Here is a 22,077-nt window from a genome sequence, read left to right as displayed (position 1 = left end):
TTTGTAAGCAACTGAGAGCCAGTGAGTAATATTTTCTTTTTATTGAATATACTGGGGTGACACTAGGTAACAAAGTTACACAGGTTTCAGGCCCACGATTCCACAACACATGATCTGTGCACTGTACCGTGTGCCCACCACCCCAGGTGAAGTCTCAGTCCATCACAATCTATCCCCTTATACCGTCTCCTCTACCTCCTCCAGCCCCCTCCCCCTGGCAATCACCACACCACTGTCCACCTCCATGACCTGGGAGCCAATCAATAATTCTGAGCAAAGGAGTGGCATGTCCAAATAGTGGCTGAGAAAGAATCATCTAGCAGAGGTATTCACAAAAAACAATATGAAATCAACATATTTTGGTGGCTACCATTTGCTAGGGTCGAGACCAGGCACTTCATGTATTATAACATTATAATACATATCTTCACAACAACCCTATAAGGTAATTATTTACCTTCCCCCATACAGACGAGGATATTTTGGAACAGAGAAGTAAGTCCCTAATCCTACTTTCAAACAGGTACCTTAAATGTGTGGCATGGTCAAGTTGAGACATTAGGGACTGTACTCATATATTCCTGGTGAGAAACTAATGTGGTTTAGTTGCTATGGAAGAGTTTGGTGGTTTCTCCAAAAGTTAAACATAAAATTACCAAATAACCCCACAAATACAACCCTAGGCATATACCCCCCAAATTACAAAAAAGTACATGTTCATAGCAATGCTATTCATAATAACCAATGGGTGAAAATGACCGATATTTTCATCAATATATAAATGAATAAACAAATGTTATATATAAATACAATGGAGTATCACTCAGCCATCAACAGAAAGAAAGCACTCACCCCGCTACAACATGGCTAAATCTCCAAAATATTACACTAAGTGAAAGAAGCCAAACACACAAGGTCACATGCTGTATGATTCCATTTATATAAAGTACCCAGGATAGATAAATTCACAGAGAAAGAGGGCCAACTGGTGGTCGCCAGGACCTGGGAGGAAGGGGAGTGGAGAGAAAACTGCTTAATAGTAAGAGGTTTTACTTTGGAGTAACGCAAATGTTTTAGAACTAGATAGAGGTGGTGGTTATAAAGCATTGCAAATTTATTTAATTCCATTTTAAATGCACAGATAAAATACATACATAATTGTTCACTTTAAACAATTATGACTGATTTTTTTATCATGTAAATTTTACCTCAATAAATTACTTTTTAAAAAATAGAGAACTATAGTAAACTAGAAGATATATACAGCTGTCACACGCTTTTACAAAACCCTGTGTGGGCGAACCACATTGCTCAAGGTCACAGAGTAAGTGGGATGCAGATTTAGAACCCTTCTGCCATTCACTGCCACCTCTCTGGAGAACTGAAGAGACCCACTGGGAGGTAAGGGATTAGCCTTTGGGTGAAACGTTTGGTGTCTGGACTACGGAGATGGTAGTGGAACAGATAATAAAGGGATAAACACAAAAATATTCAAAATAAAAGTCTATACAGATTGACTGTACAGAAGTCAAAAAAACGACAAGGTTTTGAATCTTAAATAGGAGAATGATAAAAATATTTTTTAAAAGGAAAGGAAGAAATCATGGAAGAAACAGTTTGTGATTGGATTTACTCAGTATCATAGAATAAATCATTAGCTGAGGTTACAACTTAGATTCACTTTTAAAAATTTATACAATTTTGCAACCTTCTGTGTCCTATTGCATTTTGAAGATTTAAAAAGCAACCTTAGATATAACCTTAACTGTGAAACGAGAGACATAAAATTTGGTTTCTATTGCAATTTGGCAGTGAACCTAAAAAAAGTCTGCCTAAATCTGAAGATTTAGCATAACAAATTATAAAGTGTAATAGTTTAGTGCATGTAAAAGGTAATTATAAATACAATAAAATCTGATTTCAAATTCATGTTTGGTACAATATGCATGATACGCTAATTATATTTTGCTTAATGTTATTTTATTCTTTCAAAATCATGTAACTACTAATTGTTGCCAAATGATCTATAAATATATTTTACTTCCAAATCAGTAGTATTATTAACATTCACTAATAAATCAATAACAATGCAATGGTTATATATAAAACTTTCTTCTGGGACCCACAGTTAGAGTAAAAGACTAAGCCTAGTCACCAGGATTCTATATATGAACCCTATAGACCAGCATACAGCCTTAAGTCTTTCCTCATACCCAAGAATCCAGCTTACAGCCTTAAGTCTTCCCCTATATCCAATTTAAGGGCCCAAAGTCGAAAGTGTTTTCCCTAGGAACTCAAGTAAACTCCAGTATGACAGAATGGGGACTTCCAAACCTTCCTGTCCACCCATCTCCAACTTAGGACTAGGCTAGACTTTGACTGCACGCCTTGCCAGACTGAGCTCCAGTTCTTTCTGTACTTGTTTACTTTTAATAACACAATGAACACCTTGAATTCATCGCTGAAACAGATCTGGAACTCTGACAGTAAGTTCTGTATTTGCTTATATGCTCTCCCCTATCCATTCATCTGCTTCCCCTCTCCAGGCCACAAGTTCTCATTAAAAGCAGTACTGAATATTTTTCAAAGGGGTATAATATATTATATCATATTATAAAGCAATATATTCATGGAACTGGCATCAAAAAGCAAAGTCTGGTAAAAATGGTTACTTAACCAGTGGCACTGAGAAGTAGCACAGTTCTTTTGTAGAACAATTTAGCGAAAATATATAAAAAGGCACTCTAAAGATTAATACCCTCTAACCTCATAAACTCATTTCTATAGCGGCCAATCCTGAGAAAATAATCTAAAATAAGGAAAATACAATTTTTAACAGGATGTACATGACAGTATTATTGATAAAAGGGGAAAGCTGGAGAAAACATATTCAATAAGGAGAAATTAATAAATAATGCTACATCTTGCTAAGGTCTGTCTTTGCTTATCCAAGCCAATATACATTTTTTAATTTGAAAACTGTCATAGTATTTTGAAAATTTCTCAAATACACAGAACCTAGTTCTTTATCCTTAATAGAATTTACAATGTAAAATTTTTAAAAATGAGGGATAACAGCCTGGACTGACATAAACAAGTCACACACTTGTGAGGTCTGGACTGCCAGGTTTGTTTTATAATGTGCTTCAAAATCGTATTAAAAGATTGAGAAATGAAAGAAAACTATATAAAACTATGAAATAAAATTTCTTATATTGATAGAAACAAATATTTTCTGGACTAAGCACCATAAATATTTTCCTTTAAATTATGAGTTTGTCAATACTCAAATTCTGAACAAAAAAAATATATTTCAAAGCAAAATAATGCCACTAAAAAATGAATGTATATTATGTAAATGATAGAGAATCACACTAACTAGCTTTATCCTATAGTATAAAACACTGTAACAAAATTTTAATGTATCGTATTTTCTACATAACTAAAGGATAAAATACATAAAATGTAAGTGACATTTAAAGTAATATGGAGGAGTATAGAGACTCAGGCAAAATACTTAGAAATTTTTATCCCTTTACAGTAAGTAATTTCTGTAAATGATTTATGAAGCTAGTATATCATTTATATTGGAGTTCCTGATCTTTAGTCTGTGGATATTTTGAGTCAGAGTGCAAGAAGCAAATGTAAGAAATTCTTAAATCATGTGCACTACATATTTTCTCAATCAAGGAATACAAAAAGTACAACTAATGTCATTTGGTAGTATGAAATTAGTTTTGATGGTAAAACAGAATTCTTATTTTACAACTGGAAATTATGACCTGCTTATAGACCTTTAAAAAGTGTAATTTTTAAAAATATGTAATACTCTGGTGATATTATTCTAACCCTACCTCACACTTGACCTTGATAACTTATTACTTGAGTAAGTTACATACATTTTTGAAGAGTACATTAAGGTTCAGAGTAAAATATCAGTACTTAGAAAAGATGACATGGATCTTTATATTTTTATTTTTATTTTTTTTGATCTTTATATTTTTAAAAAGGTAAAGTATTTAATGTCTACAGGAATCTGGGTATTATGTCTAAAATCAAAGTCGTAGCATTATTGTATCACTGAGAAATAAAACATATAGATAGCATTTAAGATTAGGTGGTATCCAGAACAAAAGGACCAATGAATTGGTTGGAGGAATTATAAAATAGCATTTACCTTGCTTCCTTTGGCTCAATGAAAACCTCAAAACCTCAACTTAAAGCTCGTATCTTATACTGAATCAAATAGATCACAGACTTAAATCTAAAAAATGTTAAGACTATAAAACTTTTAGAAAAATGCAGGGGAAAATCTTTAAGATATGAGGTTAGGCAAAAACATTCTTAACTGTGTCAGCAAAAGTACCATCCACAAAAGATAAAGATTAATAATTGGACTTCATCAAAATTAAAACCAAAATGAAGTCAATTTCATAAATAGACAAAGACTGACTTTTTAGTATTATACTGCAACAATAAATAGTTAAGGTAAAATATGACTGTATATATATAATCTAGATCTCATAAATTTGTGAGGATATAGGAAAAATAGGTGTTTTTCTTTTTGACCCACTTGTAACCACACTAGGATTTATTTCAAACTTTTTCATTTAAATAAAGTTAATTACCAATACTTACCAGCAGCTTCAAGAACCAACTGTAGTCTGGCTTTGGCCTGTTCAGCTGGTGGCTAAAAATTAACCATAAAAGACAATTACAGATCAGTTTTAATAGATTGATCTTTAAATTAATGCACTGTTACGTGAATATCAGAAAATTGAGAGAACTTTATCATAATCAATATTAACATCTATTCACATTTTAACAAAATTCCATCACAGTAGCTCTACTATCTGCTCTCTCACCTCAGTAACTGAATCATACTTTTCATTAATTACGATGTAAGAATTTTTCTCATTTTTTTACTGAAAAAGGTTTTGTTTACTCCCCATTGTACCAATCAACAATAGCCTAAATAACCGCAAATGAATGAGGCAAAACCCACACATTTAACAACATATTCTCAGTATGTTATCTCTTTGCATATGAGAACATGTGAAGTGACCTATTAGAATTTAAATAGCAATTTGAAGTCCAATACTTCAGGCAAGTGATATACTAAAACCAAATTACTTTGTTTTCTTAACTGTATTGGAAAGGAGCGATTGTGATGAGGACAGGACACAATGTGAGTTAACATGCTTGCAATTCCTACTAACAACCCTAAAATTGTTCTCTCAATAAACCTTGATCCAATACAGTTGATAATGCTGAAACTAAACTGCTTTCCTACCACTGACCTTGTTGAGATTTTTGGATAATGTGTTGATAGTATTCAAATTAGAACATGAATTGCATCAAGGGTATAATTTTATGAAAGACCTGTTAAAAATTACAACTTCACAACACATTTATAAAAATGTCAGCAAGTGGCTAAACAACCTCATATTTATATATGAGACCATCATTTGAAAAATAACATTTAACAAAATATATTAGAATATTTCACTATTTGTGAAAAAAGTTTAAATGAAAAGAATTAAATAATTGGATATAGAAAGATGTTCTCAGGAAAGTTTAAGAATTTAAATAGCGTTCTTGAATAAACTGCAAGAAACAGGATGGGAGATGACACGGGAGGGAAGAGGGGGAGAGCTGTTTACATCACAGAACAGGGGATAACAAACTGTAACCGCAGAACCAGGGCTATTTTATGATTAAGTTCTATTGGAACACAGCCATGCCCATTGTGTATATGTTGTCTATGGTCACTTTTGTGCTCAACTCAACAACAGCAGAGTCAACTATTCATGGCAGGAAACTTATGCCGGCAAAGCCTAAAGTATTTACCATCTGGACCTTTAAGAAAAGTTTACCGACCCGTGCCATAGAAGATGGAGAGACTTAGAAGAATCTGACCAGTAGGGTGATGAGATGATCTCTGTACTGTGATACATCATTCTAGCAATACCCTTGAGGATGAACTGAAAGGGATGTGCTTGGAGGCAAGGAGTGCAATTAGGTCGCAATTGAAGAATTCCAGACCAGAGTCAATGACGGCCTGAGGTGGAGCAGTAGCAATAAGGTTGGACAGGAAGAACTAGATTTGAGAAATAGTAATTGGTAACATGTTTGGATATGAGAACAGGAGGAGCTGACAAACAAAAGAAGTACTTTATGTCATGCCGGTAGAGAAAGTCTGTGTAAGTGTGCTTTATAAAGTATTGAAAATATGTGACATCAAGTAAAAATATCAATAGAAGACTGTGACATCTACTAAATATAATTTCTCTAACAGCTATAAACTAAACTGCCTATAGGGGCCAAAGAGTTAATACAAACATCTGTGATGATAAAAGGCAAATGGCATTGGACATCAGTATCAGGGAGCACGGAGACTGTAGACAACCCTGGAGCACATGGTCCAGCCAAAGGATGCAGCTGATACTCAGCACCAGCTAGCTATGGTCACACAGAGATGCAAGCCCAGGGTTACAAAATTGCTTAATTTTTCATGAGACTTTTTTAAAATAAAGCTTTTATTTATTTATTTTTAGAGAGAGGGAAAGAGAGTGAGAGAAACATCAGTGTGTGGTTGCCTCCTGCACACCCTCTACTGGGGACCTGGCTTGCAACACAGGCATGTGCCCTGACCAGGAATCAAACTGGTAACTCTTTGGTTCACAGCCCGCACTCAATCCACTGAGCTACACCAGCCAGGGAGACTTTAAGTCATCATGAAGTCCAATACTGTGTGGAACAAACACTACTTCTAAGACAGGTTCAATCCCAAGAGAGTTTGTTCATAATTTTGATCTTGTTTTTCTTAAATAAGTCTCTTTAACCTTTCATATAATAATGGCTTGGTGATGAAGAACTCCTGTAGCTTTACCTTGTCTGGGAGGCACTTTACCTGTCCTTCCATTCTAAATGATAGCTTTGCTGGATAGAGTAATCTAGGTTGTAGGTCCTTGCTTTTCATCACTTTGAATACCTCTTGCCAGTCCCTTCTTGCCTTCAAAGTTTAATTTGAGAAATCAGCTGATAGCCTTATGGGAACTCCTTTGTAGGTAACACTCTGCTTTTCTCTTGCTGCTTTTAAGATTCTCTGTTCATCTTTAACCTCTGGCATTTTCTTTTTTTATTTTTTTATTTTTTAAATATTTTATTTATTTAGTTTTAGAGAGAGTGGAAGGGAAAGAGACAGACAGGGAGAGAAACATTGCTGTGAGAGAAACAGTTGACTCTCACATGCCCTTAACCGGGGACCTGGCCTGCAACCCAGGTATGTGTCCTGACTGGGAATCGAACTGGCGACCTTACAGTTTGCAGGCCAGTGCTCAATCCACTGAGCCACACCAGCCAGGGTGGCATTTTCATTATGATGTGTGTTGGTGTGGACATCTTTGGGTCCAACTTGTTTGGGACTCTCTGTGCTTCCTGGACTTGTACGTCTATTTCCTTCACCAATTAGGGACGTTTTCTTTCATTTTTTTTTTTCCAAAAAAGTTTTCAATTTCTTGCTATTCTTCTTCTGGTATCCCTATGATTCAGATGTTAGCACTTTTGGAGATGTCCCAGAGTCTTCTTATATTCTCTTCATTTTTTCTGAATTCTTATTTCTTCATTCTGTTCTGGTTGAATGTTTATTTTTTCCTTATGTTCCAAATCATTGATTTGAACCCTGGCTTCCTTCCCTCCACTTTGGTTCCCTGTGCATTTTTCTTTATTTCACGTACTATAGCCTTCATTTCTTCCCTTATGCTTTTGCCATATTCAGTGGGTTCTCTGAGCATCCTAACCACCAGTGTTTTGAACTCTACATCTGACAGGTTGGCTATCTCCATTCTGTTTATTAGTTCTTTTCCTGGGGTTTTGTTCTGTTCTTTCACTTGGGCCATATTTCTTTGTCTCTTCAATTTTACAGCCTCCTTGTGTTTGGTTCTGTGTATTAGGTAGAGCTGCTTTGGCTCCCTTAGTGCACCTGTTAAGTTGGATGCAGTGGAGCCTTAGATATTCACCAGGGTGAGTCAACCCATTTCACCTCTTAGTGTCTCTGTATGCGGGGGAAGGTCGGAGAAGGGACAAGGCTGCTGCCTGGTTGCTGGAGGTTTGCTCCACAGTCATCCCATATCTAGTTGCTTCACCCACTTCATGTATGCAACTGGCACCCTTCCAGCTGTTGCGCTGGTGGTTCCCAGAGTGTGTGGATTTGTGTATGTGCTAGACATGTGGGCCTTTTAAACAGTCTCTCCTGAGAGACTAGCAAGTTTCTTCTGCTGCCCCAACCCAGGTTTTTACCACCAGAATTTATGAGACTTTATTTCCCTGGTGCTGGAACCCTGGGCTGCACAATCTGGCCTAGGGCTGGGATCGCTTGCTCCCAAGGTATCCCTCCCAATTTTCATCCACCACATATGAATATGGGACCGCCCATTCCACTGCTTCGCTTCCACCATACCCATCCTCTCTGCCCGTCCTACCCATCTGGATGAATATGGCTTCTTTAAAACCTTGGTTGTCAGACTTCCACACATTTTGATTTTCTGGCAGTTCTGGTTGTTTTTTCTTTTGAGGTTAGTTGTGATCCTTCCTATGGTTATGCAAGGAGTTGTAGTGTGTCTACCTATGCCTCCATCTTGACTGGTCTGGTATAATTAATATTTTTTTAACCAACCTATTTGATTACAGAATGACATTCTTAAAATGATCACATGAGCTCCAAAAATGTATATGACAACTTTTATGTGCCCTATCTCTTCCAGACAGCATGACAGATATTCCCATGTAAGAGCATAAGCTACCTGAAAAAAAAAATATCTTTTTTGAAAAAATACAATAGCTATTATTCATTGTATGCTCTAATGTCCCAGATGCTGTGCTAAGTACTTTATATACATTTCATTTGACAAAATTCTCATAACAATCCTGACAAGGCAGGCATTCTTAATGCTATCTTTTACATGAAGAATAAATTACCTAAAATCACAAAAATTTTAAGGTTGCAGAACTTGAATTTTAATCCAGAGGATAAAATCTTTGTTCTTAAATACTATACTACCTCACAGACTGAGCTACATTTTGTTTATTAACTTTCATTGGGGAGGAAAAGGAGTCAAATCAGTTCTGAATGCCAGAAAAGATTGTACAAAATTAAAACTAAATTTTCTTTAGTCTTTTTGATGTGACCACTAATGATCATAAAGGTCGTGAGTGCCATCTTAAAAGCTCATTTTAATCAAGCTTCTTCAGATGAATAACTTTAAAATATTAAACATATTCGCAGTATAGGTACTATGCCATCTCCTTCAAAGTAAAATGCAATCTCACTATGACAGAAACACATATCAACAGCTTATCATATTTCTGGCTACATTTCATTTTAACAGTTACTATAATTCTATCTCTTAGGATCAAGGTCTAAGCTAGAAATATTACAAGTAGCTCAAAAGTAGATTTATCTTGCCTCTAGAACTTAGTACCAAGTTGGTTTAAATAAAGACTAAAAAAAAAAAAAGAATTAAACCTACAACATATATTCCATTTTCAATAGCAAATTCCTCTTATCAAGTTTTAGCAAACATTCTCTCTAAAGAGCTTAAGGGGTTTGGAAAAAGTTAATATAATAGCTTCTTTATTATAAACCAGAAAAAGATGCCATTTTATAGATGTCTTTTATAGATGAGAAAGTTAAAGAGGTGAATCGGAACCCAGGGTTGTAACACCCTTTAGAACTGTTTGAGGTACCCATACTCATGACCCTACTAAATGATGCTGCTCAGAGAGTCCACAAACACACAGTCATGCTTCTTTGTTTACAAACTGTCTATGGCAGCAAGCAGCAGGGCTGAGTAGTTGTGGTCAAGTATGTATGCTCACAAAGCCTAAAATATTTATATGGCTCTTTATAGAAAAGCCTAGCTCCCAACCTAGATTCCTTTCTACTTATCTTTGCTATCCTACATATAGTTGCTAAAGTTATCTTCACAAATCAAAGTTCAAATTAAGTTCTGCTTAAAAAATGCCTTAGTGACTCTCCATTGCTTCCAGGGTTAAGCACAAACTTATTGCTTAATTTTCAATACTATCAACAATAGCCTAAGCTATTCTTCTATCCTTATTTGCCAACCATGTCTGTATTCATATGCAACATTTCAACAACACATGGCCTCTCACTTTTTCAACTACTTCGTGTAAAACCCTCTTCTTGGAATTTCCGTTTCACCAGTTATCCTCAGTTGTGGAAATGCTGAAATGCCACTATCTCTGTCCAGCCCCACCTAGTTGGATGGATACTGGACTATTTTACAGGTCATACAGCACTAAAAATCTTTGTGACAATTCTACAGACTATCTCTCCATTCTTTTAAAATAGGAGACTCTCCAGTCCTTAGTTTCCTTCATTTCTAGCCCTAGCTATGAAACCTCACCATTTAAAACACCTTGAAAGAGAACTTAGGAAGAAGGCTTCGATCTGGAAAGGAAGTAGCTTTATGAAAGCTACATAGATGAAGTAGAAATTCCCTCTCCCCTGTGGAGCCAAGGTAGGCAGGGAGACAGGAAGAGAAGTTTGATTATTTTAATGCAAGTTTAGAAGCATAAAACAAACAAAAATGGAAGAAACAGCAAACTCAAACTATCATTTATTTGTGATGGCTACATAATTGTGCCACTAACTAGGAATGTTTTCTTAATGTGCCCCTGTAAGAACTCTTTTTGACAGCTAAACCGAAAGATTCTTCCACAGAATCTTTTGTAGGAAATGAGGGCTTTTTACATGCATCAGTTATTTGTATGGTAGGCCTCTCAGAAATTCTAAAATAATTCCATATGAAATGAGTTATTTTTACCAATACTTCTACACATGGCACTGAGGTTAGAGTAAAATTAGACTCAATAATACAGTTGTTTACATTTTGAAAGGTCAAATAATTTTAGTTTCCTAATTTTTTTCTAAAATGAAAGAGTATGTGGTGATATGTAAGGATAAACATTCATATAGTTTTAAACTCTGTTTTAGTATATTCTTTCTTTTAACATCTTTATAGCCATCTACTTTTGCTACCACAGTTTTAAGTATCAGCATATCTTTTAGTCCATAAATATTAACATTTCAGGATGGCCTATAAAACATTATTTTAAACTATTACATAAATGTCTTTCCTGATCTTTTTAGAATGCAGTTTAAAATAATACCTCCTATTTTTAAAATCTTTTGTAGCATTACAACAGCTATTTCTAAGAAACTTATTCCCTATGACTACTTTTCTTTCTGCTTTTTGACTTTGTCTCTCTCCCTTTGTGTCATCTCAAGACTGCTGAGAAGGGAATGGTGTTCTCTGCAGTACCATTTACCTGGAATAGTCTACCTATTTCTTTTTGCTTTATAGACTTCACACAAGGTTTTAAATGTCTTGACAAAAACGTTTCTGTTTTATTCCAAGTTATAATTTCTACGTTTGAATGCAGTGACTTTACTTTTGCCTCTAACATCTCTTCCAAATTACTCTTTTTGAAGTATTTTCCCCACTAAAGGACAATACTAGAAAGTTTTTTAAAACATGGATTTTTCCCCTCTCCGAAAACCCTTTAAATATGCAGTTGTCTGAACCATCGTTTTCACACTGAAATGATGCAGATAAACCCACAAAAAGTCAAGTAGATATGTTACTTATTTGTTTCCATAAACATGTTGTAAGAAATTATTCATTTGACTTGAATGATTTTATTTGAAAATGTCTTTAAAAGACATTTTCTAGATGAAATATCTGCAATCAGGGTATGTTTCACACATGCCCAACAGGTACATAGAGATGAAAGCAAAAGGCAAGTATCAGAACACCTGTATTTTAGTCTTCACTTTGTAATCCCAATGGGCTTTAGTTTTCTCATCCATGAAAGTGTGCTCATGACACTGTATTTGAAAAATAGAAGAGTATGCCCAGTACAAGAACCGTTAAATAAATTATGGTCTGACCCCATGATAGAAGCAGCACAGCAGTAAATTTTTCAAATGTTTTAAAGAAATGAATAATATGGAGAAATGCTAACATAACATTTTTAGAAGGCTACAAAACTGTGTATGTTAAATAATCCAGATTTGTAAAAAATAATAAAATGCATATTTTAGAAAGAACTTGAAAATATATAGCAAAATCGTAACAATTTCCATTTTCTTCTCTATCCTTAATTCTACCTGTGTTTTCCAAGTAGGATTCCATTGGATGGACCAGGGAAAATGGGTATTATGAGAAAAAGAAAATTCTTTAAAGATAAATTAAAGAATAAATTAAAAATTTTGAGGACTGTTAATTTTTTTACAGTTCATGATAAAGTATATTTATGTCACTTGAAAGTAATTTGAAAAATGTGAAAAGAGCCATAAATGTACTCATATTCTTTGGGAAAATATTTCCAACTTTGGGCCTTGAGGAAAATATTTAAAATATGAAAGAGCTACGATCATTCAGGCATTTCAGATATTTTCTTTTAAAAGGTGAAGACCAGGAAATAAATGAAAATCCAACAATAAAGAACAAGTTAGGTAAATCTACTTAATGAGATACAGTAATTTTATTAAAAATAATTAACAATGTTAAAATTGAGAGTATGCAAAATTGCCTACCAACCAGAAAATGGCATCATACATATTAAGTACAGAAAATATTCGTACCCTTTGACATACCATTTCATTTCAACAACCTAGTTTAGAGCCTGAATCATTCAGAATTGAAGAAGAGATAGTTTCCTGGAGAAGCAAAACCTAAAAAATTTCATCACCATTAAACCAGCTTTACAAGATATGTTAAAGGGTATTCTTTAAACAGAAAAGGAAAGCCCATAACCAGAAATAAGAAAACATTAGAAAGAAAAAAATCTCACATAAAAAGCCAAATACAGAGTCCAGAACAAATTATGCCCCCTTTTTTATTACAAAATCTTTTATTACAAAATGATAAGCATGCAATTCTGTAACATAACAATATCACACTCAAGCATACCATATGACACTTTAGGTGAAATGTTCAAATTAAAACTATAAATTATTACACCCATATTATTACCCTACCAACCACACTCAAGCAGGCCTTACTTCTGCCAGACCCTGTATTTAACAAAAACAGTAAATCAGACATGTTAAATGCTACTCTTTAAAGTACATAGTTTTCTAACCACTTTGCTATGCTTCTGAAACTAATACAGAATATTAAATATAAACTGTAACTGATAGATTAAAATAAATAAAATTAAAAATAAAATTCTACTGTGAAAGTAAAAAGAAAAAGTAACTCAACTCCAACTACAGGTAGTAGTTAGAAGATACGCAGCACAAAAAGATTAAAACATGACATCATTAACATATAGCACACAGGGTGGAATAAAAATGTGGTTCTTACAGATTGCATCCAAACTTAAAAACCTATCAGCTTAAAATAAACTGCTACAGATACAGAATGGTATACATAAACCTTAAAGTAACCGAGAGAGAGAGAGAGAGAGAGAGAGAGAGAGAGAGAGAGAAATACAAAAACAAAGAAAACTAAAGCCAAACAAAACACTAAAGAAAAACAGCAAACTACTAGGGAGGCAATCAAAAGAAGAAAAAAGCAGAGGAGAACTATAAAAGCAACCAAAAAAATGAACAAAATGGCAATAAATACATACTTATCAATAATTACTTTGCATGAAAATACATCAGATGCTCCAATAAAAGATGTAGGGTGGCTGGATGAATTAAAAAATATAACCAGTCTAGCCCTGGCCAGGTAGCGCCGTTGTTTAGAGCATCACCCTGATACATCGACATTGCGGGTATGATCCCCGGGTCAGGGCACGTGGAAGAATCAACCAGTAGATGCATAAATAAGTGGAACGACAAATCTATGTTTCTCTTTTTCCTCTCTCCCCTCTTCCTCTCTCTCTAAAAAATCAATAAATAAAAATTTTAAATAATATGTAGCTTACAGGATACTCGCTTCAAATCAAAAGAAACATACAGACTGAAAGTAAAGGGATTAAAAAAGATATACCATGCAAGTAGAAACAAAAAGAAAACTGGGGTACTGATGCTCCTATCAAACAAAATACACTTAAAAAAATGACAAAGGACATTACATAATTATAAAGGAGTCAATCCAAGAAGAAGATAAAACAATTATAAATATCTTTGTACCCAATATAGGAGCACCTAAATATATAAAGCAATTATTAATAGACATAAAGGAAGAAATCCACAGTAATAACATAATAGTAGGGGATTTTAATACCTTATTAATATGTATGAATAGATCATCTAGATAGAAAATTAATAAGGAAATAATGGCTTTAAATGTCACATTAGACCACATTAATTAATAGATATCCACAGGATATTTCATCCAAAAATTGCAGAATGCACTTTTTTTAAGTGCATGTAGAACATACGCAAGTATAGATAACATTAGGCAATGAAACAAGCATTCATAAATTCAAGAAGACTGAAATCATGTCAACTATCTTTTCCACCCACATGGCAGGAAAACAAGAAATCAATGACAGGAAGAAAACCGGAAAAAACCCCAAATATGTGTTGACTAAACACCACACCACCTAAACAACCAATGGATCAAAGAGGATATCAACAAGGTATCAAAAACTATCTTGAAACAAATGAAAGTGAAAACACAACCTTTTAAAATTTACAGGATGCAGCAAAAGCAGTTCTAACAGGGAAGTTCATAGCTACATAGTTCTACCTCAACAAACAAGAAAAATCCCAAATAAACAATCTACCTCTACACCTATAGGAACTGGAAAAAGAACAACAACAACAAGAAAACCCCGAAGGAAACAGTCCAAGGAAGGGAAGAGAGTAGGAATAAACAAAATGGAAATTTAAAAAAGGTGAGGAGATCAATAAAACTAAGAACTGGCTCTTTGAAAAGAAAAAAATTGGCAAACCTCTAGCCACATTCATCAAAAAAATAAAAGAGTACCAAAATAAATAAAAATCATAAATGAAATAAAAGTACTTACAAATGTTACTACACAATCATTTAATTATACTATGAACAATTACTTGCCAACAAATTTGACAACCTAGAAGAAATGGATAAATTTCTACAAGTATATAACCTTCCAAGAATGAACCAGGAGGAAACACAAAATCTAAACAAACCTATTACTAGCAATTAAATTGAAGCAGTAATCAAAAAACTCCCACCAAATAAAAGTAAAAGAATTAAAGGCAAATATGCCTTTAAAGAATCAGTAAATATAAAGACATATCAATAAAAATTATCTAGGCCAAAAGTTAAAAAAAAAGGAAGGCAAAAATCAACTGAGCCTTAGTGATCTGTGAGACAATATCAAACATCCTAACATAAATGTAACTAAGACCTAGAAGGAGAAATAGAAAGGGGCAGAAAATTTGAAGAAATAATGGCCCCCAAATACCAAATGTGGTACAAAACTTCCACACAAAGCTCAGCGAATCTCAAGTGGACAAATGCAAAAATTACCAAATGGTCAAAATCCTAAAAGCCAAAGGCAAAGAGAATCTTGAAAGCAGCAAGAGAAAAACACCACAACACATACAAGGAAAAACTACGACTAATGGTTGTCTTTTCATCAGAAATAATGCAGACCAGAAGGTAATGAAATGACACAGTTAGAGTGCGGGTGGAAAGACACCTCTCAGTCTATCAAGAATTCTAAATCCAAAAAAAATAAAGACAAAATTAGAACATTCACAAATGAAAACTGAGATAATTCATTGCTAGTGGACCTACCCTAACAAGAAATACAGAGGAAAGTCCTTTGGGCTAAAAGGAAAGAAATGGTAACTCAGAACCAAAGGATGAAATGAAGCTCGTTGAGAATAATAAGTATGTGAGCAAATACAAGAGATATTTTATTTTCTTCTCTTAATTTTTTAAAAGACATATGCTTGCTAAAAGCAAAGATTCTACCACTGTATTCTTTATAATTTATATAGATATAATATGCACGATAGTAATAATACAAAAGAGAGGGAAATGAGGATAAAGTTGGTACAAATGGAGGCAAACTAGTATATTTTGTTGGAAGTAAATGAGTATTAACTTGAAGTATTTTAGACTGTGATAAATTAAAGATGCATATTGTAATCCCTACAGAAACGCCTAAAAAAGTTTCTACAATGTCTTTGAAAACATCTATAGTCAAAATGCCACTTGAACACAATAGTATAAATATATACTGTTTAAAAAAGACTAGAAAGAAGTACACCAAAATGGTAATAAATCAAAATAGTAGCATTATACATGAGTTTTTCCTTTTCTCTGTTGTTTCTGGATTGTGTATGAAGAGATAATATATTTTTAAATAACATATTTTAATAAAATGTAAACCATCCAAAATATACTGTAATAAATATATGAAAAGCTCAGGAGGTACTGAAGACATTTTTAATACATACACATGGGCACCAGGGAGTCTATGATATAACCCCCTGATATAATGCACTTCAATTGTCCTGGACAGATACTCTGCAGCTTTCATCAGATTCCCAAAGTGATCTAGGTGCCCCAAAATGTTAAGAACTACTTTTCTAAAGTATTAATACATGGTTTGTCAAATCCTATTCATTTGGAGTGTGGTTTCCAATGCATCCTTACCTAATTATTGACTTTTAAAATGATGACTCACTAATTTAAGTTAGTTCATAACTCTTGAATTTCTTATTCTTATTTTAGAGACTCAGCTCTGGGTGACAGGAAGAGATAGGGTAAGGAAAATGAACTCTGGACTGCAAAGGCAGACAATAGCATGATGACTCTATGAACTGGAAGTCCCCTACTCATGAAGCAAGGTACTTAGTATGTAATTTTTGCTATTATTTTTCACATAAGTCTTCAGGATAGAACCTACTGAATTTATGATTTTTGTGTGTTTTCTCCACTTTTTTATTACTTTTTAAAAATTAAATTTATTAGGGTGAGTTTATGATTTTTAAAGATTTCTCAGGTAATTTGATGAATAGCTGGACTGGAATTTACAGCTCTGAGTTAACAGTGAAGTCCTGAGACCGATGTGGTTTGTAATCATTTCTGTACCCCTAGCACTCCGAGATTGCCCAGAACAGAGAAGATTCTTAATAAACAACTTGTTGAATACATAAATGAGTCTTCTTTTTCATAGTATGTGAATAAAAAGTAAAATCAGGCAAGATCAGATGACCATATCCTACACATAAAAATATTCAGATAAGAAAATGTCTACCTTTCTTAGGGAATAAGTTACTGGTTATACTGGATTTGTGTTTGGATTATTAGTGCTGAAGTATCCCACATTCCTGTCCCTGATATCCTTGCTGTTCTCACTGGTCAAAGTTAACATAACTTCTCATTAAGATGATTTCCTAAGGTAAGCAAGTCTTATTAAGTCAGCAATAGCTCTTGGGCTCTTGAGTAACTGTATCAAGAGACATTTACCTAAATTAAGAAAAACTTGTTTCCCTTTTCAAAGAAGAGAAAAGAATTGGTTATCAAATGAAAAAACATTTCGGATCACCTCCAGATCCAAAGCTAATCTTTCCATGTATTTGCTTAACACGTGACAATTCTTGCTACACTAGAAAAAGCCTTTTGCAGCTGTAAACTTAAACATATAAACATCATAGATTAAAAGCATAAAAGGCAGCTTTAACACTATAGGCAGATAAGGTTAAGTGACCAAGTTTCACAGAATGGAGAACCCTCTCCTTTGTAAACCGGGACCCCATTTACCCTATTTCATCTTGAATATGTGCAGGGTCCCAATCTTATGGGAAGATAAGCTAGGCTCCCACCCTGGCCCGTCCTCTACCTTGGGTCTATGCGTCCCACTTATTACCAAGCAATTCGATGCATGTTCAAGCGCAGGATGATTTGTGTTTGTGCTCACAATCAATTTTGGCTCCATGTGATCTCCTGAAGTGCTTGCTTTTAACGTATCCTTAAGGATGCCCAACTGCTGCTGCGGAGGCCTGTCCAAAAGTCAAATGGCAGCAATAGCCTCACATCCATTGCCGTTCTCATGTTAAATTTTCTGGCAGTTGTAAAGACGAACTGATTATTATTGAAGTTATAATTTGCAACTAAGACATTTTCACAAAACAATGAATCTTCAATTTTTTTGAGTTACATACTAAATTAAGCCTGTGATTTTTAGGAAGGTAAATCAAAGTACTATTCGATTTAGCACCGGAAGTATTATCCTGGGCTAATGAGAAAAAAATTGGGCACTTTGTTTGTATCAAGAACAGGCCACATATTGGCACAGCACTCTTGTACAATAGTGAGGGAATCTGCAGTAGACTGAACAGAGAAGCCTAGTGGGCACAATGAGGCATATCACATGAAACAGACTAGGGCAGCATACTGAGACAGACCAAACTCCAAAACCCTGAGCTGTAGCATCACTTGCTGTGTTCATCATTTACGCTGACGCTCTGCTAATCTTTGCATACACCAACCTGCAACGATCAACAGCGGTGGGAGTGGAGGAAAACTAAATAAGAATTATTTTGTTAAAAAGATTTTTTAAAATTCTCAGCATTTTACTACTTTGGGTTGCATTATGAATGACTAAATCATCAAAAGAATGGCTCAGTGATTAAAATAAGCTTTACCCAAATGAAAAATTAAAATAATTGCACTGGCAAATCTCAAAATCATTCAGGCAACATATGAAACATAGAACATGTGAGTAAATCTGTCTATTAATAAACCAAACATTGGAAATTCGATGTAAGTAAAACAGTGCTATCTGTATTAAGATTGTTTACTTATATTAAATTGGTTAATTCTATTTTCATTGATCTTGAAACTTTATTTTTAATTTGCAAATTTAGCTAGTAAATTTGTATTAGTATCTAAATTTCTTTGAGAGCTACCTAAGTGTGTAAAAAGCATGTGCTCTGGAGCCCAGACTGCCTACGTCTAAGTTCCAGAGCTGATATTCATTTGCTGTGGGATCCTGAACAAGTCATTTAGACAATCTATACCTCAGTTTCCTTATCTATAAAATGCAGATAATAATAGTACTGTAAAATACTGCCACAATGTTGTATGTGGGATTAAAAAAAAGGTACGAGCTCTGGAGCCAGACCACCTAGATTTTATAGCTCAATTTCCCTTCTTCTGGGGTGTATTATTACAGGGTTTTATTGGCTACCTCATAGGGTTATTGTAAAGGTTAGATGAGTTTGTGTATACATTATCTATCTATTGATCTACCTGTCCATCTATCCATCCATCCATCCATCCATCCATCTAGCTAAAGTGCCTAGCACAAAGGAGTCATATGTGTTACTTAAGATTATCATTGTTCCTATAATTTCATGATTAATATTAGTATAATGGCTGTATAGTTTTATGTACACTGTAACTGTAAGGAGTTTAAATCTACTTTTACATATATATATTATGCAACATTGTGATATATTATCAAAGTCTGTAAAGTGAGAGGGTAATAAGAATTTTTTTTTCTTTAAAGAGAGGACTCCATATATTACTAAAATTTAAGAAACTATTTTTTTAAATTGTATGTCCACTATCCTGTGTGTATCTCCACTATTTGTTTTAACAAGAATGGAAATGTTATTTCTGAAACTCTTAAGGGCGGTGGCAATGCAGCAACACAGGAAGGCTCACTAATATTTTGGCGGCCTACTCCCACCTTAAATCATCTTTTCTATTCACTAAACACTGTGGTGACTACGCATGCCCACATTATGGCAGCTACTAGTCGAGCAACTGCTTCACATCAGCCAAATCAAGTATGGTCTTATTTCTGCTGATTAAATTTAAGTGTTAGATTGGTGAATGAAGTAAATAATGATCACAGTGAACTTTTAGAAATTTTTCAACAATGTACCACAAATACTTAGAATAAAACCACCACCTTTTGTACAAGGACTGTGGTACCTTTCGTACCACTAAAACACAACTGTCCATAGATTAGAGACTGACTTATTACGAGAATTTTTTTTACTTCTATGTTTCTACGAAAACTTTAAAAGTATTTAGAAACAAAATGCTACCTAAATCACAAGGTATCAGGTTTGTTTTTAAAGAAGGATTAAGAATCAATGTTCGTATGAATTTTGGATTAGATGGTCTTTTTATATCAAATAATTATAGGCATTTTAGGAATGAGCTGGCAGATTAATAAACAATATATTAATGGTACACATTCTCTGTTACTATGTCAGAACACAATACCATTCTCTTTTGCTGGGATACCTGACTAAATTCCTTCATCATCTGCTTCTGCCATACATGTGATGGTTAGTTTTATTCTTGTCCAGATTCACAAGAAAATTTTCCACAGGTGAGCTTTCCTAAAAATTAGTGCTTTATGCTGCATCTTGAATAGTGGATACAATTTGGATAATAGCCAATAGATGGCACTGTTCTCACTAGGTAGCAAACACCTCACAATGGTTTCATTACCAGCACAAATTATTAAGACCAAGTATCAGCTCAAATCAGTGAATGTGATATATTTTTTGTGATGGGGAAGTATAACATGAAAATGTTATACATTTAAAAATTTACACTTAGTAATTCCAAAATATGGAGATCAATTGAAGGCAAACATTTATTTATTCACCTAAAACTATTTATTGAGTATGTATGTTGACTAGGCAGTAGGAATACAAAAGTTAAGATATTTTCTGTCTTAGATAATCATACAATAATGTGTAAGTAAAATAATTAATGGAGATACGCACAGAGGAGCATGGGGGCTCATTCTGAGGATGGCATGGACCAGTGAAAGATTTTTGCAAAAATGATGCCTGAGCTGGTCACAAAGGATTTGAGGTGGGGGTGTGTGGGGGGCGGGGAGGGGGTTGTTAGTACAAGGAGAAAAACAACCGCAAGAACAAGAGGGTAAGAAATGGTGCAAAAAGAATGAATCAGAATGCAGCAAGATAAAAACCTAGAAGAAGAGGTCGGTAGCACTCAAGAGAGTTTGCAATCTTAAGAAATTTGGACTCCGACCTTTGATATCGGGATATTCCCCAGAGTAATGGGGAATATCATGATCAGATTTATATTTTGGAGAGATCTCTGCAGGAGCTATGCGAGCCTGCATCTGAATAGGATGGAGATGGAAATCTCCCACTGTGGCTTTTCAGGTAGTGCAGAGAACAAGCAACAAGCCTTACCCAGAGCACTGGCAACAATGGGTAGAGTCCGGAAGAGTAGGTTTTGAGAAATATTTAAGGGTATGTGTCAGCAGGAAATGGCATTTAAATAGGTGTGGGAGATGAGAAAGGAGGAATTAAGGGTAACAATCAAGACATTATATTTCACAGGTCCTTTTGAGGTGCCACAGATAACATTTTACTGATGCTGCAGGCTTTTAATTGCTTTTAATGTGAAGTATAAGTTGCTGTCTTCCTCTTATCCATCCAATCTTTACTCTTTGATACTTCAAAACCTTTATAAGAATTACCACAAAATATGCTTATTATGTATTTGTTTGTCTCTTGTACTTATTAAATTGTACTGCATGAGGACAGGTCATCTCTCCTGATCTAGGTCACCATTCCATACCAAGCACCTGATCTGGTACATAGTTGATGCTCAACAAATATTTGTTGAAGAAACACACATTTCTAAAGTTTTAAGCTCTACTCCCATTCTGCTTGGCTGATTACTTTCCATCAGGCTCAAACGTTAGCCCCGATTCAGTAAAGCACAGCCACAAGAGATGCTCTCTATTCCCTGAGTACTTGAGCTTTTTTTCAATGAAAGCTTTTCTCACCAGGGCAGGACAGTTCGGAGCTATTTTCCAGGGTAACTGGTGTTCTCTGGTCAGGTCAGCTTGCTCCATCAGGCTCAACAACTAAAACACCACTCTATAAAAAACAATAAGTTTCTTGGGGTGGGGTGGAGGGATGGGGAGAAAAGGCATACAACTGTAATTGAATAACAATAAAAATTAAAAAACAAAAACAAACAAACAAAAAAACCAATAAGTTTCTGCCTTCATCTTCAGAGACTTGCCAGGGTTTTCACTGTATCTCCTTGTATCTCCTTTTCACGGATATTGATTTATTCATAT

At 34.5% G+C, this 22,077-nt stretch overlaps 1 protein-coding gene across 2 annotated transcripts in view; it reads right to left on the bottom strand.

Moving 5' to 3' along the window:
• The window catches only part of RSRC1 (arginine and serine rich coiled-coil 1), a 315,530-nt gene that overhangs the window by 125,102 nt on the left and 168,351 nt on the right, over positions 1 to 22,077 (bottom strand). For both annotated transcript variants that reach the window (XM_045197288.3, XM_024563047.4), the window contains exon 6: positions 4,639 to 4,690. In XM_045197288.3, coding sequence (XP_045053223.2) covers positions 4,639 to 4,690 — 52 coding nt within the window. The remainder of the gene's footprint in view (positions 1 to 4,638; positions 4,691 to 22,077) is intronic.

Source organism: Desmodus rotundus, chromosome 2, assembly GCF_022682495.2.
Source record: "Desmodus rotundus isolate HL8 chromosome 2, HLdesRot8A.1, whole genome shotgun sequence".
Taxonomy (NCBI): Eukaryota; Metazoa; Chordata; class Mammalia; order Chiroptera; family Phyllostomidae; genus Desmodus; species Desmodus rotundus.
This window is presented reverse-complemented; position numbering and strand designations above follow the sequence as displayed.